Source organism: Humulus lupulus, chromosome 2, assembly GCF_963169125.1.
Source record: "Humulus lupulus chromosome 2, drHumLupu1.1, whole genome shotgun sequence".
Lineage (NCBI taxonomy): Eukaryota > Viridiplantae > Streptophyta > Magnoliopsida > Rosales > Cannabaceae > Humulus > Humulus lupulus.
Window position 1 is genome coordinate 221,787,216 of NC_084794.1, and position 27,483 is coordinate 221,814,698.

At 38.7% G+C, this 27,483-nt stretch overlaps 1 protein-coding gene across 1 annotated transcript; it reads left to right on the plus strand.

The window, feature by feature from the left end:
- The first annotated feature begins 597 nt into the window (after positions 1–597).
- On the plus strand, positions 598–27,483 carry LOC133818990 (phosphoglucan, water dikinase, chloroplastic). The gene is made up of 19 exons (XM_062252135.1): positions 598–951; positions 1,303–1,900; positions 2,224–2,310; positions 2,386–2,517; positions 2,883–3,008; positions 3,088–3,266; positions 15,607–15,691; positions 21,675–21,836; positions 21,941–21,993; positions 23,138–23,346; positions 23,441–23,559; positions 23,903–23,973; positions 24,181–24,298; positions 24,677–24,763; positions 24,841–24,927; positions 25,002–25,078; positions 25,219–25,375; positions 25,506–25,614; positions 26,199–27,483. Exons 1-19 carry the CDS (start codon positions 761–763, stop codon positions 27,101–27,103), a joined length of 3,552 nt encoding a protein of 1,183 aa, XP_062108119.1. The 5' UTR covers positions 598–760; the 3' UTR covers positions 27,104–27,483.

Sequence of the window (27,483 nt, forward strand, 5' to 3'; positions counted from 1 at the left end):
TACAAGAATTGCATCGAGCACCATCGAGCACTATCGAACCACTATCGAGCTACCATCGAACCACCATCGAACCACCATCGAGCTAAGTCATTTTTTCATGAAAAATCATGATTTTGAAGGTCTCATCGAGCTGGCATCGAGCACCATCGAGCCACTATCGAACTACTATCGAACCACCATCGAGCAAAGTCATTTTTTCATGAAAAATCATGATTTTGAAGGTCTCATCGAGCTGGCATCGAGCACCATCGAACCACCATCGAGCAATGTCGATTTTTTGCAGATTTCAAAGTTTCAGATCTGAAAAAAATCGCAAAAAAAACCCAAAAATCATGTCCAAATCTGTTCGAAATATAATATTTAGTGTGGTGGTGGTGTTGTGAGGTGAGAGAGAGTGAAATAAGATAGAAAAAAAGGGAAGAGAGAAGAGAGAAGAGGGAAGAGAGAAATGAGAATGAGGAAGAAGTGAAAAGGGTATTTTGGGTAATGTGCAAAAAATTAGCATTATTTTGTAAATTTTAATATGCCTAGTATTTTTGTGTAATTATAACTTTTATCAAGCATGCATATTAAAATTTCCCAAAAAAGAAAGCGTCTCGCACTCATAGTGGCAGAATAGATTGATTATTTCCGTTGCTTCGAAATCCGAATCCACGTGGCAGATCGTTGGAGTTCTAACTTCTTCTTCAACTCCCCAACCCTCTGGAATTCTCACTGATAATTTCTGTGACTCTCCCTCTACATTGATCTGAAATAGGTAATGGATTCTCTGCGTTTGTTTCGAAGCTCAATCCTTCACCAGAACCAATTCAGATTCACCGACTATCGTTCTTCTCATACAACTCGTCTTCTTCCCACTCTCTTCACTCGAACCAGAATTTCTAGTCCACTCCATCTCCGCCATTTACCCCCGATCGTTCGTGTCGCTGCTGTTTCTTCTACTGAAACTATGTAAGTTATCATTTTCGTTTTCCTTTTCTGTTACCGAACATAGTTCTTCGTGGTGTGTTTGTTTGAGAAATTGAACTTCGCTTGTTTATGTTCGATTGATGATCGAATTTCGAATAAATGGCTTTTGTTTATCGTGATTCAAGTATTTTTTTTTTAAAGGAAGCTGTGGTCTATAGGCTTTCATGTTGTTTCATAAAGTACATTTGATTTATTTGGTCGTATTAGTGAAACCCGGTCTTGACTGAGCATCTTGTATTTTTAGTTATTTCGAACTAATGAAAATGGTGGTAAAACATTATTATTATTATTGTTTTTTGAAAAAAATGATAATTTCCTTTTTTATTAATAAAGAGAGGAGGAGAAGAAGTCTGAGAAGAAATCAAAACTGGGGCGTGATAAAGTGCTGCTAAATATACGGTTGGATCACCAAGTTGAATTTGGAGAGCATGTTGTTATTTTGGGGTCAGCAAAAGAATTGGGCTCTTGGAAGAAGGAGGTGCTTCTAAAGTGGACAGAGAGTGGTTGGGTGTGCAATTTGGAATTCAAAGGGGGCGAGCCCATTGAGTATAAGTTTGTTATTGTGAATAATGATAAGACTAAGAAATGGGAAGGTGGAGATAATCGAGTTGTGAAGCTTCCAAAACAGGGGAGTTTTGGAATTGTTTGTCATTGGAATGCAACAGGAGAGGCTGTTAATTTATTGGCGTTGGAGGAAGGAGAGGCTGTAATTGACAATGGGTCTACAACTGCTGATGCTCCTTCTGCTTCTCTTTCAGAGGTGGAGACGAGTCCTTTTGTTGGGCAATGGCAAGGAAAGGATATCTCCTTCATGCGCTCAAATGAGCATCGGGACCGTGAATCAGAAAGAAGGTGGGACACCTCAGGTCTTGAAGGACTGGCTTTAAAATTTGTTGAAGGTGATAGAAATGCAAGAAATTGGTGGAGAAAGGTATTACTGGCTATTTCTGATAAAGTTTTATGCTTATTTATGAGGTTTGTTGTCCTGACGAGCGTTTATCTTAGCTAGTGTTGCTATAATCAATTAAAACATCTGTATACATTCCTCCATTCATTCATACAACTACACACACTTATGTGCACATCCTCTAAGTTTCATGGACTGAATTCAGTATATGAAAATGCTGAAATTAGGGAGTTTAGTAATCATTTTGTTACAACTTCTGAATTTAATGTCTCTTCATAATTTATTTTTGGTCATCTTGAGATCAACTTCCCTAGTTTCTGACACTAATACAACTTTCTTTGCCGAAGCTTGAAATTGTACGTGATCTATTACTTGAAAACTCGCAAAGTGAGGAACGATTGGATGCGCTCATTTATGCTGCCATCTATTTGAAGGTCTTCATATTTTTTCTCTGCCTTTTATTATTCATTTGTTCTTGCATGCTTTTCTTATATCTTCTTCTTATGCAGTGGATAAACACAGGACAAATTCCTTGCTTTGAAGATGGAGGTCATCACCGCCCAAATAGGCATGCTGAGATTTCAAGGCTTATATTTCGTGAATTGGAACGAATTTCGTCTAGGAAAGATACTTCACTGCAGGTAGTTTTTTGTTTATTGTTCTTTGATTGATTATTAGTTTCCTGAATTTTGTTGAAAGTGGGTATTAATATAACATTGTTTATGCCTATCTATTTTCCATGCTTCTGTTGGAATTCTCAAGTAGCCAATGATCTATTCATTAATGCTGGTCAATTAGAAATCACAAGGTGTATCTTAATTCATGAATGGCTTGTAAAATGTGTTAACTGTCATTAATGCCTATGATATTCCATGAAAACAATAATGTATCAACTTATCAGTACTTTCTTATATATTTCTTTCTCACTGAGTATTGATAAATTTACAGCCTAGAAGTCATTCACTTGTCACTTACCTCAGATAATAATTTTGTATACGTGATACAGGAATTACTTGTTATCCGCAAGATTCATCCGTGTCTCCCTTCTTTCAAGGCAGAATTTACTGCTTCTGTACCACTAACACGCATAAGAGATATTGCTCACCGGAATGATATTCCTCATGATCTCAAGGTTATACTTTACACAGGGCTTGGTGCTTTTATTTGTAATGCAATGGATAGTTTGCTAATTTAAAGTTCTTGTATTCCAGCAAGAGATTAAGCATACTATACAAAACAAACTTCATCGCAATGCTGGTCCGGAAGATTTGGTTTCTACAGAAGCAATGCTTGCAAGAATAACAAAAAATCCAGGAGAGTACAACGAAGCATTTGTAGAGCAATTCAAGATATTCCATCATGAACTCAAAGATTTTTTCAATGCTGGAAGGTTTGCTTCAATACACATAAACATTTAAAATTGCTCAAGTTCTTGGTTAATGTTTGCAGAATAAAATATAAATTGTCATGAGTATCATCTTCCCTGCTTTTTGGTCATTATCTTGTTAGTAAGTTTTTTGGTTAATTATAATCGGCTTCTTATTAGGAAAAAGGAAGAAAAGCTCTAATGTAATTTGTCTTACACAAACTGAAAAGTTAGCAGCTTGAATGAGGTTATGATTAAATGCATTATCTTGTGATAGTTCACCAGTATTGTCTCCACTATTATCACGGACATAAGTTTGGCCTTGCCACTGTATTCTACTTTTGTTGCCTTCACTGTCTAACTGCTACTATTTATTGCTGTCTTAGTTTAGTAGCTCAATGTTTCTGTTATCATTTACGTACAGTTTTCCTATTCAAAACCTCAGATAACACAAATCATTTTTTATTGGGCAAGCCTTAATACACGTTACTCATGATTTCAATGGAAGATGCTTTGTGTAAAATATGGTGAATGAATTGTATATTTATTCAATAGAATAGTATGTATTTATATATAAAATTAGAGAGACTAAATAGGAAACTAACTAAATACAATTAACTCTAATTTCTACAACTAATATACAGCTAATATATTCTAACACTCCCCCTCAAGCTGGAGCATAAATGTTAATCATGCCCAGCTTGTTACAAAGATAATCAACCCGCACCCCATTCAAAGCCTTTGTAAAAGTATCTCCAAATTGTTTAACAGTCTTCACATATCCTGTGGAGATCAGACATTGTTGAATTTTCTCACGAACAAAATGACAATCAATCTCAATGTGCTTAGTCGCTCGTGGAACACAGGATTTGAGGCAATATGAAGAGCAGTTTGATTATCACACCACAATTTTGCTGGAACTGAAATCTTAAACCCGAATTCAGTCAAAAGCTGATAAATCCATACTATCTCACACACACACTGTGCCATAGCTCTATATTCTGATTCTGCACTGGATCTAGACACAACATTTTGCTTCTTACTCTTCCAAGAGATTAGATTGCCCCCAACAAAGACACAATAACCTGAAGTGGATCGTCTATTTACCTTGGAGCTTGCCCAATCTGCATCATAGAAACACTAAATCTGGGTGTGTCCATGATCCTTGTAAACAATACCTCGTCCTAGTGTTCCTTTCAAGTAACACAAAATTTGCTCTAATGCTGCCCAATGATGACTTGTTGGAGAAGACATAAACTGACTAACAACACTAACAGAGAATGCAATATCTGGACGAGTCACAATTAGATAATTCAACTTTCCAACCAATCTGCGATATTTCTCAGGATCTTCAAATGGTTCCCCATCACGTGTAAGATGCACAGCTGGATTCATTGGAGTACTACAAGGTTTTGCTCCCAATTTTCCTTTCTTAATAAACAAATCAAGTACATACTCTCTTTGAGAGAAAAATACCTTGTTTACTCCGAGTAACTTCAACTCCCAAGAAATACTTGAGCACCCCTAAATCCTTCATGTGAAACTGGGTATGAATGAAAGATTTAAGGGATGAGATGCCTCCAGTATCATTTCCAGTAATAACGATGTCATCCACATACACAACTAACAAAATGATACCAGCAGTTGATCTTTTATAGAACACAGAATGATCTGACTTACTTTTCAACAAACCAAATTTCTCAACAGCCTGACTAAATTTACCAAACCAAACACGAGGACTTTGTTTCAACCCATATAAAGATTTGCGAAGACGACAAACTCGCCCTAACTCCCCCTGAGCAACAAACCCAGGAGGTTGCTCCATATACACTTCTTCCTCAAGATCCCCATGAAGAAAAACATTTTTAATATCAAGCTGATGTAAAGGCCAATGATGAGTAGCTGCCATGGAAATGAACAGTCGAACAGATGTGAGTTTAGCAACAGGAGAAAAAGTATCACAATAGTCCACTCCATAGGTTTGAGCATAACCCTTGGCAACAAGACGGGCCTTTAAGCGAGCAATTGTTCCATCTGGATTGACTTTAACCGTAAACACCCATTTGCACCCTACGGCCTGTTTGCCTGAAGGTAAATTAACCAAGTCCCAAGTACTATTCGCAACTAAAGCATTCATCTCTTCTATCATTGCAGCAAGCCAACCAGGATGAGACATGGCTTCACGAACAGTTTTAGGAATAGTGATAGAATCAAGAGAAGCAATAAAAGAGCAAGAAGAAGAGGACAGATGATTATAAGAAACAAAAAAAGAAATAGGATATGTACATTGACGTTTACCTTTACGTAGTGCAATGGGAAGATCATCGTTGAGTTCCGAATCTGATGACGAAGATGCAGGTGCAGGACATGAAACGGGAGGTGGAGGAGGTGGACGCCTGGAGTACACTATAATAGGAGGCTTAGGAGGTGGTGGAGGTGGTGGAGGTGTAGGCATTGCGGGAGCTATGATCAAGGCAGGTGAAGGAACAAGAGACTCGTCAGAACATGTATCAGGCGCAGAGGATGTGACAGAATATACCAACAAATCATCATCCTCCCCCTGACGAGTAGGAGTAGGTGAAGATGAAAAATAAGGTGTATTTTTCACAAAAGTAACATCAATAGACACAAGATATTGTTAGGCCTCCATTGACTTATGTCTACAGTAGGAAGGGTATAAAGGGTACACGTGTTGCTGATGTAGGGGAATGAGACTTTAGACAGTTAGTTATAAGAGAAAGGACTGTCTAGGAGAGGGTGCACAGTAAGAATCTGTTAGGGGTATATTCTAATTCAGCAGGGATGGAGAGAGGTAGGAAGTAAGTAGAAAATTGTAACCTATTTGGGAGAGAACTAGGCTCTCGAATTTCCTAGCTATCAATACAATCAAGGCTCATCCATTTTTTCCACTCTGTTATTGCATTTTCTATTCTGTTTCTGGGTTATTTGTCACTTGAATTATAGGTTCATCCTATCAAATTGGTATCAGAGATTAGATCCAGATGGGACCTAAGAAGGCTGATAATTCGAATGAGATGTGGGAGGATAAACTGGAGGCAGTGCAATCTGAGTTTCAGAAAGGGCTCACAGACGTTAGATCTGATTTTCAGCAACTACCCAGAGAGATCGACTTGTTGAAAAACGAAATTCAACGGTTACCTGCGATTGAGAAGAAGATGGACTACCTAGTGACTCACCTAGCTCAGCTGATGCAAGTAGCAGGGAAAACGACAGTGGAGGGGACCGCGACCACAATTGATCGGCAACGGCGCGCAGTGGAGGGAGAATCGCACCAACCGCCGGCGACTGGTTTTCCGATGCCTCAGCCCAGCCCATCGCACTCGAGGCAGTTCGAACAGCAGCCACAGGTAGTCGGCCAGGCCGATTCTGCATATACAGGTCTGGAACACAGTCAAGACTATAGGCCTCCCCGAATGGAGTTACCACTTTTTGCTGGAGAGAATCCGGAAGGGTGGATTTATAAAGTGGAACGCTATTTTCTGCTAAGTCGTATGTCGGAACCGGTTATGCTTGAGGCGGCCATAGTGGCTTTGGAAGGTGATGTGTTGACGTGGTTTCAATGGGAACACCAAAGGCGGCCGATTACGTCATGTGCGACCCTTAAGGAAAGACTGTTAATGCGATTTCGCTCCGCACCTATCGGTTCCGTTTCCGAAGAATTTATGTCACTGGTTCAAACTTCTACTGTCAGAGAATATAGGCTGAAGTGGGAAGCATTAGCATCCAGAGTTCCAGACGTACCTGAACATATTTTGGAAGGAAGCTTTGTGAAAGGGTTGAGAGATGACATTAGAGGTGCTCTGCATATTCTACAGCCTTTAGGATTGGCTAACATCATGGAGACTGCACAAAGGGTGGAAGAAGGCCACCAGTTCTGGGCTTCGGGTCCGAGCCCTAGATCGCACCCTTCTAGGCCCACTTCCAGTTGGGGCCCAATCAGTTCTGGCCGACCCATGCCGATGTCCCATGCGAGCCGTTCTGGATCGAGTTTCCAGTCCCCATCGACACCCTTCCAACCGCCCCTGTCGCCGACCACCGTACCCAGCGCGGCTAAGTCGGGGAAGCTGCCGCCTGTGCGCCGCCTATCTGAAGCAGAATACCAGGAGAAGAAGGCCCGAGGGGTATGTTTCAAATGTGACAAGAAATTCCACAGGGGCCATGAGTGTGAACAAAAATCACTCCAGATTTTGCTCACAGTTGATGACGAAGACGAAACAGTCATGGGGGAAACACCACCATCTTTGCCAGAATCAGAGGAGGCAGGGGGATCGGATGAAACTCTTGCAACACTATCTCTCAATTCGTTGGTGGGGATCTCATCGGCGCACACCATGAAACTAGCGGGGCGTATTGGACAGCGAACGGTGACAGTATTAATCGATAGTGGGGCGACGCACAACTTTCTTTCGACGGAAATCGTTTTGGCAGCAGCGATACCCATCACACCCACATCATGTTACGGAATATTACTGGGCACTGGTGGCAAAGTAAGGGCAGAGGGCATTTGTGCTCAAGTTGAGTTGGACCTTGGGCCATTGCGGGTAGTAACGGATTTCTTACCACTTGAATTGGGCGGTGCGGATGTAATACTCGACATTAAGTGGTTAGAGACTTTGGGTAATATGCATGTTAATTGGAAGACGCTCGTCATGAAGTTTGAAGTAGCGGGGTCTTGGATTACTCTACAAGGAGACCCAAGCCTCTGTAAATCACCAATATCGCTGAAGGCTATGATTCATACCGTCGAACAGGAGGGTGGTGGTTTTTGGGTGCACTTATACTCGCTGGCAGTGATGTCAGAGACAAATTCAGCGAAGATCCCGACTGAAGTTGCCCAGATTTTGCAAAAATATCAGCCTGTTTTTTTTGTTCCACAAGGCTTGCCACCATCGCGACACAAGGAGCACACCATTACACTGAAGGAGGGAGTAGGGGCAGTTTCGGTAAGGCCATACCGCTACGCACAGGTACAAAAAGATGAGATTGAAAAGCTCGTGACAGAGATGCTGAACCCTGGAATAATACGCCCAAGTGCAAGTCCATTTTCCAGCCCGGTTTTACTAGTTCGAAAGAAAGATGGGAGTTGGAGGTTTTGTGTCGATTACAGGGCACTCAACAGAGAAACGGTGGCTGACAAATTTCCAATACCAGTGATAGATGAATTATTGGATGAGTTACATGGAGCCCGAATATTCACTAAGTTGGATTTGAGGTCCGGTTACCATCAAATTCGTATGGCTGCTCGAGATGTACAAAAAACAGCTTTCCGCACTCACGAGGGCCACTACGAATTCCTTGTAATGCCATTTGGACTGACAAACGCCCCAGCCACTTTCCAAGGATTGATGAATGAGGTGTTTAGAGAATTTTTGTGTAAATTTGTACTTGTATTTTTTGACGATATTTTGATTTATAGTGGGTCTTTGGAGGAGCACGTAAAGCATTTGGAGCTGGTTTTACAAAAATTACAGGGGCAGCAACTTTATGTTAATGCAAAAAAGTGTTTGTTCGGACAGTCACAAGTGGAGTATTTGGGGCACATTATTTCTGCACAGGGAGTGGCAGCAGATCCAGCAAAGTTGGAAGCAATGGCCAGCTGGCCGACCCCTAAGAACATCAAAAGCTTGCGTGGGTTTCTTGGCCTAACAGGATATTACAGGAAATTCGTGCAAGGATATGGAAGTATAGCTAGACCACTTACGGATCAGCTCAAAAAGGATGCGTTTGGCTGGAATGCAGAGGCTCAAGAAGCGTTTGAACAGCTGAAAGAGAGAATGTGTACAGTGCCAGTATTAGCTCTTCCTGATTTTTCTGCCCCTTTTATAGTTGAAGCCGATGCTTTCGGGACGGGTTTGGGGGCTTTTTTAATGCAAAAGAACAGACCAGTAGCTTTTTTCAGCCAAATACTTTCGGCAAGGGGGCGCACAAAATCTGTCCATGAGCGGGAGTTAATGGCTATTGTGTTAGCCATTCAAAAGTGGAGACCATATTTACTAGGCAGGAAGTTTATTGTGAAGACAGATCAAAGGAGTTTGAAATACCTGTTGGAGCAGAGATTCATGGCGACTGAGCATCAAAAATGGCTGACGAAAATATTGGGTTATGACTTTGAGATAGTATATAGACCGTGGCGTGATAACAAGACAGCTGATGCGCTTTCGCGAATGCATGAAGAACCGGTGTTGCTGGCCATTTCAGCCCCTAATATTATATCTATTCCAGATTTACAAGCTCATATTTCTTCGGATCCGACGCTGTCCAAAGTATTAAAGGAGCTGGACGAGGGCAAAGATGGGGGCGGGTACACTTTATCACAGGGCTGTCTCAAGTTTAAAGGGCGTTTGGTAATTCCAACAACATCACCATTCATTCCAATCATTCTACAAGAGTACCACAGCAGCAACTTGGGCGGTCATTCAGGCATTTTTCGCACATTTCAGCGAGTCGCAGAGCATCTATACTGGCCAGGAATGCGCAGAGATATTCATAAGTTCGTAACAGAATGTAGTGTTTGTCAGCAGCAAAAATATGCCGCGCAATCTCCAGCAGGTTTACTTCAGCCATTGCCGGTTCCAGACCACATTTGGGAGGATATCTCAATGGATTTCATTGAGGGACTACCCATTTCGAATGGATTTGACTCCATTTTTGTTGTAGTGGACAGATTGAGTAAGTATGGGCATTTTATACCATTGAGACATCCATTTACAGCAGCTACAGTTGCTACCATTTTTGTCAGGGAGATAGTTAAATTACATGGTATTCCTAGATCTATTGTGTCGGATCGGGACAAGATTTTTCTCAGCCTATTTTGGAAGGAGCTCTTCAAGTTACAAGGGACTTCATTGAATCGCAGCACAGCCTATCACCCACAATCGGACGGCCAAACGGAGGTCGTTAATAGGTGTTTGGAGACCTATCTTCGCTGCTTTGTGAGTTCCAAACCCAGCAAGTGGTCTAAATGGATTCCTTGGGCCGAATATTGGTATAACACCACCTTTCATGTCTCGATCGGTATGACACCATTCAAAGCCGGTTACCACTTTGATCCTCCTCCAATCATTCCACTTGAGCAGTACCGCACGCCCGTTTCCGCAGTGGAGCAGAATCTGAAAGAGCGGGATGATATTCTGGTGTTGTTAAAGGAGAACTTGCAGCGGGCTCAGCAGAAAATGAAATTTCAAGCAGATAAGAAGCGAAGGGATGTTCAGTTCAGCGTGGGGGACTTTGTGTATGTGAAGATGCGGCCATACCGTCAGCGAACAGTAGCCAAAAGAATGAATGAGAAGCTGGCTCCAAGATTTTTTGGGCCATTTCAGGTGCTGGAGAAAATCGGCCAGGCAGCTTATAAGCTGAAACTGCCTCCTGAAGCAGCGATACATCCTGTTTTTCATGTATCATTACTGCGAGCAGCGTTGGGACCAACTCAAACAGCCACCCACTTCCCCCAGGTTTGAAAGCTGATATGGAATGGATGTTAGAACCCGAAGAGGTGTTGGAGATACGGCCAGGAACGTACAAGACAGCCCCACAAGCGTTGATCAAGTGGAAAAATCTGCCAGAATTCGAAGCTACGTGGGAAGATTTTGGCGTCATACAGGAGCAGTTTCCAGATTTTCACCTTGAGGACAAGGTGCAACTTCGAGGGGACGGTATTGTTAGGCCTCCATTGACTTATGTCTACAGTAGGAAGGGTATAAAGGGTACACGTGTTGCTGATGTAGGGGAATGAGACTTTAGACAGTTAGTTATAAGAGAAAGGACTGTCTAGGAGAGGGTGCACAGTAAGAATCTGTTAGGGGTATATTCTAATTCTGCAGGGATGGAGAGAGGTAGGAAGTAAGTAGAAAATTGTAACCTGTTTGGGAGAGAACTAGGCTCTCGAATTTCCTAGCTATCAATACAATCAAGGCTCATCCATTTTTTCCACTCTGTTATTGCTTTTTTTATTCTGTTTCTGGGTTATTTGTCACTTGAATTACAGGTTCATCCTATCAGATATTTGTTAAGATCAGGACAATAACACCTATATCCTTTCTGAAGACGAGAATAACTAAGAAATACATACTTTAATGACTTAGGATCTAATTTGGTGACATGTGGACGGACATCTCGAGCAAAATAAACATTGCCAAATACCTGAGGAGCAACTGGAAACAATGACTTACCAGGAAAAAGAATTTTAAATGGGATCTCACCATTAAGTACTGAGGATGGCATGCGATTAATAAGAAAGCAAGCTGTGAAAACTGCATCGGCCCAAAAAGGTTTAGGAACTTTCATTTGAAATAAGAGGGCACGTGCAGTTTCAAGAAGATGTCTGCTTTTACGTTCTGTTACACCATTTTGGAGTGCAGTATCAACGCAAGAAGTTTCATGAAGCATTTTGAATCTCAGCACAAAAAGCACAAAATATAGAAAACAACTCAGAATGATTTTTCATTAAATATAACCAAGTTACACGAGAATAATCATCCACAAAAGTAACAAAATACCTGAATCCAGGTTTAGACAAAATAGGAGAAGGACCCCAAACATCAGAATGAACTTACTCAAAAGGAACACTAACACGTTTATTGACTCTAGGACTCAAACTAACACGATGATGTTTGACTAACTGACATGACTCACAATCTAATGAAGACACCTTACTATATTGGGGACAAAGCTTCTTGAGCAAAGGAAGGGATGGATGGCCCAAACGACAATGAGCCTCAAAAGCGGAAGTGACACTCGGACAAGCAATAGGAGTTGAGGACAGTGGATCAAGAACATACAGGCTGCCAGATTCCTGTCCTTTACCAATAATCTTCTTTGTCATAAGATACTGAAATAAACAATGATCGGGAAAGAAAGAGATGCAACAATTCAAATTACGAGTGAGTTGACTAACATAAAGCAAATTAAAGGATAAATTAGGTAAATGTAAGACCGATGACAAAGTAAGCAAAGGTGTAGGAGTAACAGTGCCAAATCCAAGAACAGAAGATGGTGATCCATCAGCTAAGGTAACAGAAGAAGTGGGACTATAAGACTGAAGAGTGGAAAAGAGACTGGAATTACCTGTCATGTGATCTGTGGCACCAGAATCAATGACCCATTTCGAGGATGTGGAAAGAAGGCATGCATTAGATTTACCTGAATCAGCAATTGCAGTGACAGAAGGAGATGAAGACTGAAGTGATTCTTGGTACCTTGGGAACTTGGCAAATTCATCCGCAGAAATAATGACCGATTTGTTAGGTGCATCACTAGTGCTTGCAACATTAGCATAGTGTTTTTGCTGATTTTTAAACTGTAGCTTCTTACACTCGAACTTGGTATGGCCTGGTTTCTTACAATAGTTGCAAATAATGCTCCCGGATTTTGGTGTTCGATTGTCAGGCCTTTGGGAATTGCCTCCTTTGGAACTACTTGGAGTAGAGTTTCTCCATGATGCATGATTATTATGACCAACCAAAGCACTATTAAGAGAAACAGATGGAGTAGTTTCTGTACGAAGAACACGGCTAAAGACATCTTGTAAAGAGGAAACATCAGACCCAGAAAGAACCTGCGACTTTGCAGAGTCAAAGTCAGATGAGAGTCCTGCTAGAAAGCTCATGATAGCCATCTGCTCTCCCTGGCGCTGTTGAACCTTCACATCAGGACTAAATGGCAACAACACATTAAGCTCTTTGTATGTCCTCTTAAATGTCATAAAGTAGTTCATAAGAGACTGATCTTGTTTCTCCGCGCGATAAAAGGCTTTGCAAACATCATACATACGCAATAGATTGCCTTTTCCAGAATACAAAAACTCCAAGTAATCCATTAGTTCTTTAACCAATTCGCAATGATTAATTAAACTAATTACCTCATTATTAATAGAATTTCGAATTTGAAGAAACAAGCGAGCATCCTCACGAGCCACACTTTTCTTGAATTGTCTTTTTCTTTGGGAGGATCATTAGTCAAGTGATCATCTTTGTCAATACTCAGATAAAGTCGAATCGTCTTACTCCATTCCAAATAATTCGAACCAATCAATTTATGGTCCGTGATTTTAGACATCACAGGAACCACATCAGAAATAACTAGTGGTTTTGGATCTGATTTCATCTCTGCCATAACCTCAAAAACAAATATCGGAAGAGACAAGACAGAATTAAACAACGAAGAACAAGTAAGGAACACCCAGATACGAAGAAGTGAGAAATACCAAACTACAACCTAAGACAGATGCGAGTAGGCTCAAGAGGAGCCGAGAAACGAACCGGAGATGATTCGCCGTCGAAATCCCCGTCACACGCGTCTCCACATGCCGGCGCGTGGGGTAGGTGGCAGAAGGAACAAGCGACGCGTGAGCCACACGCGTGAAGAATCCGGCAACCGGACTTTGGGGTTTGGCAGATCGGCGGCTGGGCAATCTTTCTGAGTGGGCGGTGAGAACAAATGATCACTCTAAAGATGGTTTCCGAAAAAGAACCCTAATTGAAAAACCCAAATTTGTGATGAACCCTAATTGAAAAACCCTAATTTGTAATGAACCTTAATTTTGAATTTCGAATTCCCAATCCCAAAATCAGCTCTGATACCATGTAAAATATGGTGAATGAATTGTATATTTATTCAATAGAATAGTATGTATTTATATACAAAATTAGAGAGACTAAATAGGAAACTAACTAAATACAATTAACTCTAATTTCTACAACTAATATACAGCTAATATATTCTAACAAAGACTTTTTAGCTTGCAATCACTCTCTTTACGATTGGTTTTAGATCAACAAAGACTTTTTATTTTGAGTTTGAGTTTGATTACATGTAGTGACATGGTACTTTCTAATTTCAAAAACCTCTTTGTGTGGAAATCTGATAGGACCCCAATTCAGGTCATCTAGGCTAGGAGTATCAGTTGGATTATATGCTGTTAGTTTGTTTCTATGGATAGATGGCATTTTGTGGAAAGGTGATAATCTTTTAGCATGGGGACTTCGGTGGTCTAGAAGGTTATATATAGCCAAGTTGGCTAAGTGGAGGAAGGAGGAAATGGGTGAGTAAAATTGGAGCTTTTTGCTCTTAGGAGGTTCAGGCCCCTCAAAGTTCGTGTGGCTAATTTTCTCTCTCTGTTTTTCTATTTTAGCAATACACTTTTTCTTTTGCTCATTTCTTTGTTTATCCTACTTTTTGGTGTTCTCTCTAGTTGGGTTCCTATCATTTTTAAATTTGTTCTTTTTTTTGTTGATTTAGTACTTCCTTTTATTTTTCGTGGATCCCCTCACCCCTCTCTATATTGTGGCATTAGTTTCTTCTTGAAAGACATTGTAAAGAAATGTAGCCAAAATTTATAAATTTTTATTCCTACAATAGAAATTAGTACTTAAAGAGGCCTCTTTTGAGCCTTTTCAAATTTGGTTCAGGTCATTTGTCAAACTATATGTAGAAATATTGTACATTAATTTCAGTATCAATACTTTTCTTTTCTGTATATATCATTTGATTATAGGATTAAAATAGTTGACCTAGGTAGCTGTCAGATTTGATCTGATTTGTACAGCGTACATAGCTGATTGGCTTACATCCTATATATAGGATATTGTATGTACTGAAAAAGAGATCAAATAATACACTTTTCTACACTGTATTTTCTGAATTTTAAATAACCCATTTTTTTTTTTGGAAAAGCTGATTTTTACTGGGTAACACTTGCTCAGAAGTTTATATTCATACCTGCATAAGTATTTATACCAGGATACGCAGTATGGTAAGATAGGAGCTGTAGTGCATTTTTCTCTTAGGCATCACCATAGCTGCTTATTTATTTTGCTATCATGCAAGACCTTAGAAGATGCAGTGTTTTATTTCATCTCACTTGAAAGGAAATCCAGGATTGTGCTTGGGCTTCACACTGCTACAAAAATCTCTAATGTGATTACATCAGTCTTTTCACACTCATGGTTCGCGGTTTTGGAGTATAATCCAAAATCAAATAAAATTCTCATCGACTTATCATGAACTTTAATAAGAAGAGATAAGACAAGCTTTAATGTTTATCTTGAGACAATTTAGCATTGACTTATCAAAAAGCTTTAATTAATTTTTTTTAACTGTTAACAAATTAGCTATGCTTCTGAATGACAAGTAACTTCACTAAAGTAAGGTTCCTAGTATTTTAAAAGAGGGCCCCTTTGATGGCAATTGAAATGACCAAAGTTTATGGAACTGTAAAGTTTATTTCCTTTCCCTTTGACATGGAAAGAGAATCTTATTAAGTGTGCTTTTCTGTGGGTGGACTGATCAATGATTTGACCCATTATTTTTCTGATTTTATTATATTTATTTATTTTGTTCTATGTAGCCTTGCCGAACAACTTGAAACCATCAAGACATCTCTAGATGAACGTGGCCTTTCAGCCCTTACCTTGTTTTTGGAGTGCAAAAAGGTAAATACAAGATACTTTGAGGTTTTGATGTCAGTTGTGAATTTATTTATTTATTAAATGTTAATGTGAGTCTGAGCATTTTTCTACTGGCGGAGTTTAGTAAATAACCATCCAGATGCTCTTACTATGCCCATAAGTTCAATTATGTTAATGCCTCTCTACTTGTTTATTAGGCTTGTTGAACCATTGGTCTTGGTTCTAATATCCAGTTATGTTACCCCATTGGTTTCTACAATGTGATTTAATGGAGAGAGTTATTTTGATTAACTTGAGAGAACTAACATATATGTATTGTTCTCAAGAACTAGCTTAAGCCATTGGCAACAATTTGCCCAAGGCTTAAGCTAGTTCTCAATATATTAGTTGTAAATTAGCTAGAAATTAGGATTAATTGTAATATCTTAGTTTCCTAATTTCTCTCATAGTTTCCTAGTTTAGCCTCCCTAATTTTGTATAAATACATGTTATTTACTTGAATAATATACAATTGATTCATCATTTTCTACATGGTATCAGAGCAATTCGATTAGGGTTCGAATTTCGAAATTAAGGTTGATCCCAAAATTAGGGTTTGTGTTTGAGTTTGGTTCTTTCTTTATTTTAGGGTTCCTTTTTTGGTAACCCTATTTGGAGTGTGTTTTAGTTCTCACTGCCCACACAGAAGGATTGCCCAGCCCCCGATTGTCAAAACCTCGAAATCTGGCCATCAGAATCGCCGCACGTGAGCCTCATGCGCTGCCCCTCACCGCCGCGATCTTCCCCTCGCGTTGGCGCGTGTAGGCATGTTCGACCATGAATCCAACAACGGTCAGGTTCTGCTCCTTTTTCGGCCCTCCTCTATCCTCTGTCTTCGATGGTTCTTCTCCGTTTGTGGTTTTCACTTCGTGTTTGGGTGTTCTTTCTTTGTTCTCTTTCTTACTTGTCTTTTCCAATATTCGCTTTTGAGATTATGGCAGAGACAAAATCAGATCCAAAATCAGTGGTTGTTTTTGATGCGGTTCTCGTGATGTCTAAAATCAAGGACCATAAATTGACTGGTTCGAATTATTTCGAATTGAGTAAGACAGTTCGACTATATTTAAGAAGTATTGACAAAGATGATCATTTGATTGATGATCCTCCATAAGAAAAAGATAATTCAAGAAAGATGTGGCTACAGGAGGATGCTCGCTTGTTTCTTTAAATTCGGAATTCTATTGACATCGAGGTAATTAGCTTGATCAATCACTGCGATTTGGTTAAAGAACTCATGGATTACTTGGAATTTTTGTATTATGGAAAAGACAATCTATCTCGTATGTATGATGTTTGCAAAACCTTTTACCGTGCGGAGAAACAAGTTCAGTCTCTTATGAACTACTTTATGGCATTTAAGAGGACGTACGAAGAGCTTAATGTGTTGTTGTCATTTAGTCCTGATGTGAAGGTTCAACAACGCCAGCGAGAGCAGATGGCTATTATGAGCTTTCTAGAAGAACTCTCATCTGAATTTGACTCTGCAAAGGCATAGGTTCTTTCTGGTTCTGATGTCTCCTCTTTACAAGATGTCTTTAGTCGTGTTCTTCGCACGGAAACTACTCCATTTGTTTCTCTTAATAGTGCTTTGGTTAGTCATAATAATTATGCACCGTGGAAAACTTCTACTCCAAGTGGATACAGAGGAGGCAATTCACAAGGACCTGACAATTGAACACTAGATTCCAGAAGCATTATGTGCAACTATTGTAAGAAACCAAGCCACACCAAGTTTGAGTGTAGGAAGTTCCAATTAAAAATCAGCAAAAACACTCTGCGAATATTGCAAGCACTAGTGATGCATCTAACAAATTGGTTGTTATTTCTGCTGATGAATTTGCCAAGTTCTCAAGGTACCAGGAATCACTTTAGTCATCATCTCCTTTTGTCACTGCAATTGCTGATTCAGGTAAATCTAATGCATGCCTTCTTTCCACATCCTCAAAATGGGTCATTGATTCTGGTGCCACAGATCACATGACACGTAATTCCAGTTTTTTTCCACTTTTCAGTCTCATAATCCCACTTTTACTGTTACCTTAGCTGATGGGTCACCATCTTCTATTCTTGGATCTGACACTATTACTCCTACACCTCTACTTACTTTGTCATTAGTCTTACACTTACCTAATTTATCATTTAATTTGCTTTTTGTTAGTCAACTCACTCGTAATTTAAATTGTTGCATCTCATTCTTTCTCGATCATTGTTTATTTCAGGATTTTATGACGAAGAAGATTATTGGTAAAGTACGTGAATTTGGCGGCCTGTATGTTCTTAATCCACTGCCACCAACTTCTATTGCTTGTCTGAGTGTCGCTTCTGCTTTTGAGGCTTATTGTTGGTTGGGTCATCCATCCCTTCCTTTGCTCAATAAACTTTGTCTCCAATATAGTAAGGTGTCTTCATTAGATTGCGAGTCATGTCAGTTTGCCAAACATCATCGTCTTAGTTCGAGTCGTCGAGTCAATAAACGTGCTAGTATTCCTTTTGAATTAGTTCATTATGATGTTTGGGGTCCTTCTCCTATTTTGTCTAAACCTGGATTCAGGTATTTTGTTAAATGTCGTGCCCTCTTGTTCCAAAGGCATGTTGCTAAACATTTTTGGGCCGATGCCGTTTCCACAGCATGTTTTCATATTAATCGCATGCCATCCTCTGTTCTTAATGATGAGATCTCATATAAAATTATTTTTCCTGGTAAGTCATTGTTTCTAGTTGCCCTTAGGATGTTTGGCAGTATTTGTTTTGCTCGAGATGTTCGTCCACATGTCACCAAATTAGAGCCTAAGTCATTAAAGTGTCTTTCTTGGTTATTCTCGTCTTCAGAAAGGGTATAGGTGTTATTGTCCTGATCTTAACAAATATCTTGTCTCCATTGATGTTGCCTTTGTGGAAAACACACCCTATTTTTCGTCTTCATTTACTCCTACTCGTCAGGGGGACAATGATGATTTGTTGGTATATCCTATCACATCTTCTACCCCTGACACATGTTCTGACGAGTCTCCTATTCCTCCACCTGCCTCAGCCACAACTCCTGACATGCCTTTGCCTCCTATTAAAGTGTACTCCAGGCGTCCACCGCTCGTTTCATGTCCTGACACATGTTCTGACGAGTCTCCTATTCCTCCACTTGCCTCAGCCACAGCTCCTGACATGCCTTTGCCTCCTATTAAAGTGTACTCCAGGCGTCCACCTCTCGTTTCATGTCCTGCACCTAATTCTTCGTCATTAGATCCAGACCCAAGCGATGATCTTTCCATTGCGCTAAGTAAAAGTAAACGCCAGTGCACTTATCCTTTTTCTTCTTTTGTTTCTTATAATCACTTGTCCTCTTCTTCTTGCTTCCCTTGATTCTATCTCGATTCCTAAAACTGTTCGTGAAGCCATATCTCATCCTGGTTAACATGATGCAATAATAGAAGAGATGAATGCTTTAGATGCAAATGGTACTTGGGACTTGGTTGATTTACCTTCAGAAAAATGGACCATAGGGGGTAAATGGGTATTCACGGTTAAGGTCAATCTAGATGGATCAATTGCTCGTTTGAAGGCCCGGCTTGTTGCTAAGGGTTATGCTCAAACCTATGGAGTGGACTATTGTGATACTTTTTCTCCTGTTGCTAAACTGACATCTGTTCGGCTGTTTATTTCCATGGCAGCTACTCATTATTGGCCTTTGCATCAGCTAGATATCAAAAATGCTTTTTTTCGTGGAGACCTTTAGGAAGAGGTGTATATAGAGCAACCTTCTAGGTTTGTTGCTCAGGGGGAGTCAGGGCGAGTCTGTCGTCTTCGAAAATCTTTATATGGTTTGAAACAAAGTACCCGTGCTTGGTTTGGTAAATTTAGTTAGGCTCTTGAGAAATTTGGTATGTTAAAAAGTAAGTCAGACTATTTTGTGTTCTATAAACGATCAACTGCTGGTATCATTTTGTTAGTTTTGTATGTGGATGACATTGTTATTACTGGGAATGATACTAGAGGAATCTCATCTCTTAAATCTTTCATTCATACCTAGTTTCACACGAAGGATTTGGGAGTGCTCAAGTATTTCTTTGGAGTTGAAGTCACTCAGAGTAAACAATGTATTTTTTATCTCAAAGAAAATATGTACTTAATTTGTTGACTGAGATGAGAAAATTAGGAGAAAAATCTTGCAGTACTCCAATGAATTCTACTGTGCACCTTACAAAATATCGCTGGTTGGTTGAAAAGTTGAATTATCTTACTGTGACTCGTCCAAACATTGCGTTCTCAGTTAGTGTTGTCAGTCAGTTTATGTCATCTCCAACAATTCATCATTAGGCAGCGTTAGAACAAACTTTGTGTTACTTGAAGAGAGCACTAGGATGAGGTATCATTTACACGGATCATGGGCACGCTCATATTGAGTGTTTCTCATATGCAGATTGGGCAGGTTCCAAGGTAGATAGAAGATTTTGCTTCGGGTTATTGTGTCTTTGTTGGGGGAAATTTGGTCTCTTGGAAGAGTAAGAAGCAAAATGTTGTGTCTAGATCCAGTGTAGAATTAGAATATAGGGCTATGACACAATCTGTGTGTGTGATAATGTAGGTATATCAGCTTTTGACTAAAGTAGGATTTAAGACTTCAGTACCGGCAAAATTGTGGTGTGATAACCAAGCTGTTCTTCATATGCCTAAATCCTGTGTTCCATAAGCGAACTAAGCACATTGAAATTGATTGTCATTTTGTTCTTGAGAAAATTCAACAAGGTTGGATCACCACAGAATATGAGAAGATTGGAGAACAATTAGGGAACATTTTCTCAAAGGCTTTGAATAGGGTGTGGGTTGATTATTTTTGTAACAAGCTGGGCATGATTAACATTTATGCTCCAACTTGAGGGGAGTGTTAAAATATAGTAGCTAGAAATTAGGATTAATTGTAATTATCTTAGTTTCTTAATTTCTCTCCTAGTTTCCTAGGTTAGCCTCTCTAATTTTGTATAAATCCATGCTATTTCCTTGAATAATATACACAATTGATTCACCATTTTCTACAAGAACATTGGATATATGTAGTTCTCTCACCTTACTGCAACATTGCATTATGGTATGAGACCCTTGCATGTGCATGCTCTACTGGACTGCTCAAAGATTTATGATAGAGGGGGTGTCTTCTTTACTTTGAAAGTCATCAAGTGCTAGTTTATTTTCACATTATATAGGAGATTTTCAATTTCCAAAATCATTCGTTGTATCCAAGACTAGTCTTTTGATTTCATTTGACTTGTTGGGCTGTTTCTTACTCCTCAAATTCCTTTTAAACTTCAACCAAGAGGTGTAGCCCATATTGCAGACATGTAATTTGCTCCCACAAAATTTGAGATTCAATCTCTCTTGAGTACCTACATAGTAATTGTCATAGTTTCTTGCACCTCAAATTTTGTAGAGTTTGACAAGGAGCTCGGTTTCAAAAAATAATATAAATAAATCCTTTTAAGCTTCATCTATAAATTCATCACAATTGTTTGCCTGAAATTATTTGTCTGGTTCTTCTCGCCTTCTCACAACCAATTAGTTTTTAGGAATTTAGGAAATAATCTTCTTGTGTCATTTTCCTGTAAGAACCCTCTGTTTAGTGAAAGGAATTCACTAATCAATAATGTTACTTTTGTTAGCATTGAATGCCTAAATTTTGAAACTTTTTCGCCATTTGAGTTTCATCCTCTTTTCTTGCTTACTGCATTCCTGAAGCTGACCCTTCACAAGAACTGAGTATTGTCTACAAAGGTATGAGTCCTAAAGACCCTCATCAATTGTGAAGATAAATTAATGACTGGTCTGAGACTGTAGGCCACTTGTGAATTTGGGATTGCATGTTTTTTCTTTCCTTTGAAAGTATGTTTTGATCCTTGAGGATTTTCCTCATTTGATTCATTTTGAGTCTTTGATCTAATTGTGGCATATCAATAAGAGCCAACTGTATGTTGTTTTTCAGAGATTGGATGCTGGGGAAGAATCAAGTCATGGTAATAATACCAGCGATTTGTTGTTTAAAACTATGCAATCACTGAATGGTCTCAGAGGAGTAATTGTAAAGGGTCTTGAAAGTGGCCTTCGAAATGATGCTTCTGATGCTGCAATAGCCATGCGTCAAAAGGTGAGATAAGTTTTTAGTATTAGGAGTATAAGCATTATGCCATCATATTTTTTGTTGGAACCTCCTAAACATGTGTGGCAAACATTTTTTTTTTGGGAGCTTAGTGGCGTCTCTGCGAGATTGGGCTTGAGGACTATTCATTTGTTATTTTAAGCAGGTAAACATACTTTTGGCCTTAGCACTTTCTTTCTTGTAATTTAATAATCAAAAGCTGAAACCCTGTTGCCCCTTGTTCCCAAATGATAAAGGTTTTACATCTAGAGGGCTATTTCTGAGTGTTATATAATTATCAAATCCATGTGTTTTTTTTTCTAATATAGGAAAAAAGAAAATAAATTCATATGTTATAATGATTCATATATTATTGGCTGTTTTTGGATTAGTCATTAATCATGTACTTTCGATAGATTAAGAGTTCACTTGGGTAGAAGAAATTATACACGTGATAGACCAACTTATTATGATTTTATATATAAATATATATATATATATATTTATATATAATTGGTCTTTTGTCAAAAAAAAAAAAATAAATAAAATTGGAGGGTATATATAATTCTACAGGTCAAACAAAGCAAGAGATTACCATGTATCTACCCTAAAAATCTCTTAGAATATTCTACTGGCAGGGAATTGATTAGTCAATGTACAAAGTATTAAACTACTGAAAATAAAAGGAGCAAAAAAAAAAGAAAGGACAACCTAAACAAGCAGTAAAAGAACTAATTATCGATTCAGTGTCAGGTAATTAATATTTGAATTTTCCCAAACCCTTTACATTGAACAGCCATAGGGAAACCCCAAAATTTTATGGTTTCCAATCTTTTGAGGGACTGGAGTTTTTTGCTGCAATTTTTGTTTTCAGCATTGATCTCTTATCCATGTATAACTTGTGTTCTTTTTATTTTTTATGCAATTTTTGTTTCTTATAAACATGAACTAAGCATTTATAAACAAAGTGTTTTTTCCAGCCAAGAGTAATTAAAGAAAGTAGAAATTTGAAACTAGGTAAATGACTTGTTACCATCTCTTTTTTTTTTTTTTTTTATAGAAACAACATCTAAAGTAATGTCGCTGTATATTGCAAAATTAATATGTGTACAACATACTAGTTTTGAGTCACAATTCAGCAAATGAATATATCTGGAAAGAGATGAGTTGTTAATGTTGATTTGGGTCATACACATCAACTAAATTTAATAAAAAAACATAAAATCAATTTGTTAGTAATAGAACTGTTTTGTTTCCTTCTTAGCAACATAATGGGTCCAATGCACTATTAACAACACTAATATTTTCAGATTCCTGAATGGGCTTGAAGCTATTGGTGGTACTAATTGGCTGGCAGAAAATGTGAAATCAAAGAATGTAAGCTCTTGGAATGATCCACTTGGTTCATTAATTGTCGGGATTAATCAGGTAAAGTTATCTGGATGGAAGTCTGATGAATGTGATGCTATTGAAAGTGAACTTCTTGCTTGGAAAGAAAAAGGTCTCTTCGAATCGGAAGGTGCTCACCTCTTCTTTCTTGGTCCAGTTAGTTACAACTTCTTTTGTCTCTTCATTGAAGAGTTCCCATATCTTTATTTATTTATTTTCTGTAGGAAGTGAAGATGGCATGACACTATGGGCATTAAGGCTCAAAGCTACTCTTGATAGAGCTAGAAGGCTAACTGAAGAGTACTCTGAAGCACTTCTTCAAATATTCCCTCAGAAAGTCCAGGTTATATATAAATATATTTATATATATATACCCAACTCTTTTTTTTTTAGGCTGCAATTAGAGCATATGAAAAAGCTTGTAGAAATGCTTATTTTGGCATCTAGTTTGCTCAGAAGCTTAGTATGAAAAACTTGCATGAAATGTTTGCTTAGAAGCTCCACCTTTACAAAAGCAAATATACTTGAAACAGGAAATAATTGACATAGGGTGATTATTATTTGAGCCTGGCAAGCATCATAATTTAAAGATTATCAACAATTATTGTACTCAAAATATCATAAGTGCTATCATTTTGAAACAAACAACCTTGATTTCTTACAAATTATTTTCATGATTTTGGCAGACATTAGGAAAAGCTTTTAATATCCCAGAGAACAGTGTAAGGACATATGCTGAAGCCGAGATTCGTGCTGGGTATCACCCTCTCTTTAGCATTTTAAAGCTAATATAGTTTAATGTGGTATTTTTTACTGCGTTGCATCACAACCTGCATTACTGGTTACATAACCAGTATTATTTCTGAACTTTGTTGTTCTTATAGGTTGTGCATTTGCAGTGTATGTATTAGTTACTGATCATATGAAAATATTGTTTTGAACCTTTTCCGTATGCCTTCTTTAGGGTGATTTTTCAGGTTTCAAAACTCTGCACCCTTTTCTTGAAAGCTGTTAGAACTACACTTGGTACTCAGGGTTGGGATGTTCTTGTTCCAGGAGTTGCTGTGGGAACATTGATTCAGGTAACCTCATACGCATTTAATATGGACAAGCATCAAATGACTTCTTTTTTATCTTCTAATTATAAATTGTAATTCCTGTAAGTATACTTTAGAAATTTTATTTCACTTTATTCCATACCCTTATGGTCTACCATTTCAGTTAATATAGACATTAAAAAAGGTCAAAGTATCACATGTTAATTCAGTTTTAATATTGTTGATTATTCTTAGTCAGCTATTTTGCCTAATTTTCTATTGTTGGTGGTGTTGGAAGAGTTGTAAAATGTGACTTTAAATATCCTATATGAATTATTCCCATTTACACATATTTGTAATCTTTGGCTGTTGAGGCTTTTAAAGTCACAAATCACCTATTTAACATAAGTTCTTTCACACCAGGTTGATAGGATTGTCCCTGGTTCAATACCATCATCAGTGGAAGGACCAATTATTCTTCTGGTCAACAGAGCAGATGGAGATGAAGAGGTTTTAAATACTAGATGATTATATATCGGAATTTTGTAAGTCGCCTTCTCAAAGTTAATGTATTTTGGTTTGGGCAGGTAACAGCTGCAGGGAGTAACATAGTGGGGGTCGTCCTGTTGCAAGAGCTACCCCACTTATCTCATCTTGGTGTTCGGGCTCGGCAAGTAAGTATCATGTTCCCTATGTGTTATTAGTGTTTTTTGTCAGTACATACTTTGCTTATTAATAGAAATTACAGGAGAAGGTTGTCTTTGTGACATGTGAAGATGATGATAAAGTTGCTGATTTGCAAAAGCAAATTGGGAAATCGCTGAGGTTAATTTCTTGGAGACGTCCTGATTCAGAATACTTATTCAAGTTCTAAATTGTGTTTTTAAATTTCATTGGTTTTACTAATATATTTGATTGAATTTGAACCTTTTTTTTTGGTATGTCTTTCATTCTGAACAATGAAGGCTGGATGCATCCTCAAATGGTGTTGTTATCTATCCATTTTCATCTGATAAAAGCAACCAGAACTTTGCAGCCAAAGATTTTTCAGATGATGATTCATCAATTGTTGGAACGGCTCAAGATCTTTCTTCCGCTGCAAAAGCCCCTTCCTCTAGTCAGGTAGATCCTGTTTTATGTTTTCATTCTGCTCTGTTTAGTTAGGTTGCAACTACCTTACTACTATTGTCATGTGTTAATAACCAAGATATTTCTTGATTATAAATTTGTTACCGGGCATGTTTCCAACAAGGGTTCTGCTGGAGGAGTGCTATCACTTGTTGATGCAGAAGCTCGGACTTCAGGTGCAAAGGCTGCTGCTTGTGGTCGTTTAGCTTCATTGGCAGCAGCATCTAATAAAGGTATTAGCTTGTCATCACTGCACCTCTTTTAAGGTGCTAAGGCTGTTGCTTTTGTTCATTTGTGGACTTTGAGTACAGTATTGTCGAAGGCATAGCCTGATTGGCTGATTAATAAGCACATCTCACGTAACCATACATACCTCACTTTATGTTAAAGTTTCAAAGTCCCATTTGTACATAAGCGCAGACTTGTCATTTTAGGTGACAATAGATTGCATTTTATCTGTGCTGGTAATAATATTGCATGACAAAAAATCTATGGAATATGCTTATTACATATGCCATACAACACATGCAACAGTGCAATTGAACAAAATGGAGTTATTAGCAAAGTGGACAGAGCACGTATAAGCGTTGTAGAAAACAAAAAGGAATGAATTTTCTAAAGGTTTGCTGTCAGAATATCACTTTACATTTGTCCACTGTCTTTTCGCTCTTTTATTCTGTGTTCTGTTTTCATATATTTTTGGTATACCTAAATTGACAAGGACTAGCTATATATATAAATATATATCATAGAAAATTTAGCAAAATTCTGAATATATATCTGTGATACTTCTGAAGATGTGGTTCTTTATTGGCAGTTTACAATGACCAAGGTGTCCCAGCATCATTTTCTGTTCCTGCGGGGGCTGTAATACCATTTGGCTCTATGGAGTTGGCATTAGAGCAAAGCAAGTTAATGAAAACTTTCAGGTCCTTACTGGATAAGGTAGAAACAGCAACATTCGAAGGAGGTGAATTGGACAGATTATCATTGCAACTACAGGAACTCATCTCTTCCTTACAGCCCCCAAAAAATATTATTGAAAGCATAGAGAGATTATTTCCTGGAAATGCACGATTGATTGTTCGTTCAAGTGCTAATGTTGAAGATCTGGCTGGACTATCAGCTGCTGGACTCTATGAATCCATTCCCAACGTTAGTACTTCATATCCTACAGTCTTAGCCAATTGTATTAGTCGAGTATGGGCTTCACTATACACCAGGAGAGCAATTTTGAGCCGTCGAGCAGCTGGTGTTCCTCAAGGGGAAGCTTCAATGGCAATTCTAGTACAGGAAATGCTTTCGCCGGACTTATCGTTTGTGCTCCACACACAAAGTCCAACAGACCAAGATCACAACTACGTTGAAGCTGAAATTGCATCTGGCCTTGGTGAAACTCTGGCTTCGGGCACTAGGGGCACAGCCTGGCGTCTATCTTCTGGGAAGTTCGATGGAAATGTGAAAACACTCTCATTTGCAAATTTCAGTAAGGAGCTTCTGGTTCTTGCTGCTGGCCCTGCTGATGGAGAGGTTATACATCTGACTGTGGACTACAGCAAGAAACCATTAACCATTGACCCAATTTTCCGTCGCCAACTGGGTCAACGCCTTGGTTCGGTGGGTTTCTTCCTGGAGCAGAAGTTTGGCTGCCCACAGGATGTGGAAGGGTGTGTTGTTGGCAAAGACATCTTTATAGTTCAGACACGTCCACAACCTCTGTAAGAAAGCAGTGATGCTTTTGCTTAAGATAAATCGTTAAGACTGCTGGCGCCAGCTTCCTAGATATTTGCTTATCTTGTAAGGTGAGACATTAGTATACACGTTCACAGATGACATGGAAGGATGGCTCCTGAAGGGTTGTTGCAGAAGGTTTGAGATGACAAAATACAGTGCGCTTTATAATTCTAAGGTCTTGTACTGTGAAGGGCATTGCATTAATGTTATAATTTAAATGCAGCTGAGTAAAGGAGATACTATTGTGCCTTGCATCATTCGTTTGACTGTTTAAGGCAGGAATAAAGCAATAAGTCATCTTAGTTTTGATTAGTTGTCTAATTAATAGCCTATAAAAGTAATGATTAAGATACAAAATTTGCGCTCAA

What these genes read in the sequence shown, in the direction of transcription:
- LOC133818990 (XM_062252135.1), top strand. Translation starts at nt 761, where the DNA reads ATGGATTCTCTGCGTTTGTTTCGAAGCTCAATCCTTCACCAGAACCAA. An exon ending in GGAAAGATACTTCACTGCAG is followed by an intron (nt 2,518 to 2,882) that starts GTAGTTTTTTGT and finishes TACGTGATACAG; the next exon opens with GAATTACTTGTTATCCGCAA. An exon ending in ATATTCCTCATGATCTCAAG is followed by an intron (nt 3,009 to 3,087) that starts GTTATACTTTAC and finishes CTTGTATTCCAG; the next exon opens with CAAGAGATTAAGCATACTAT.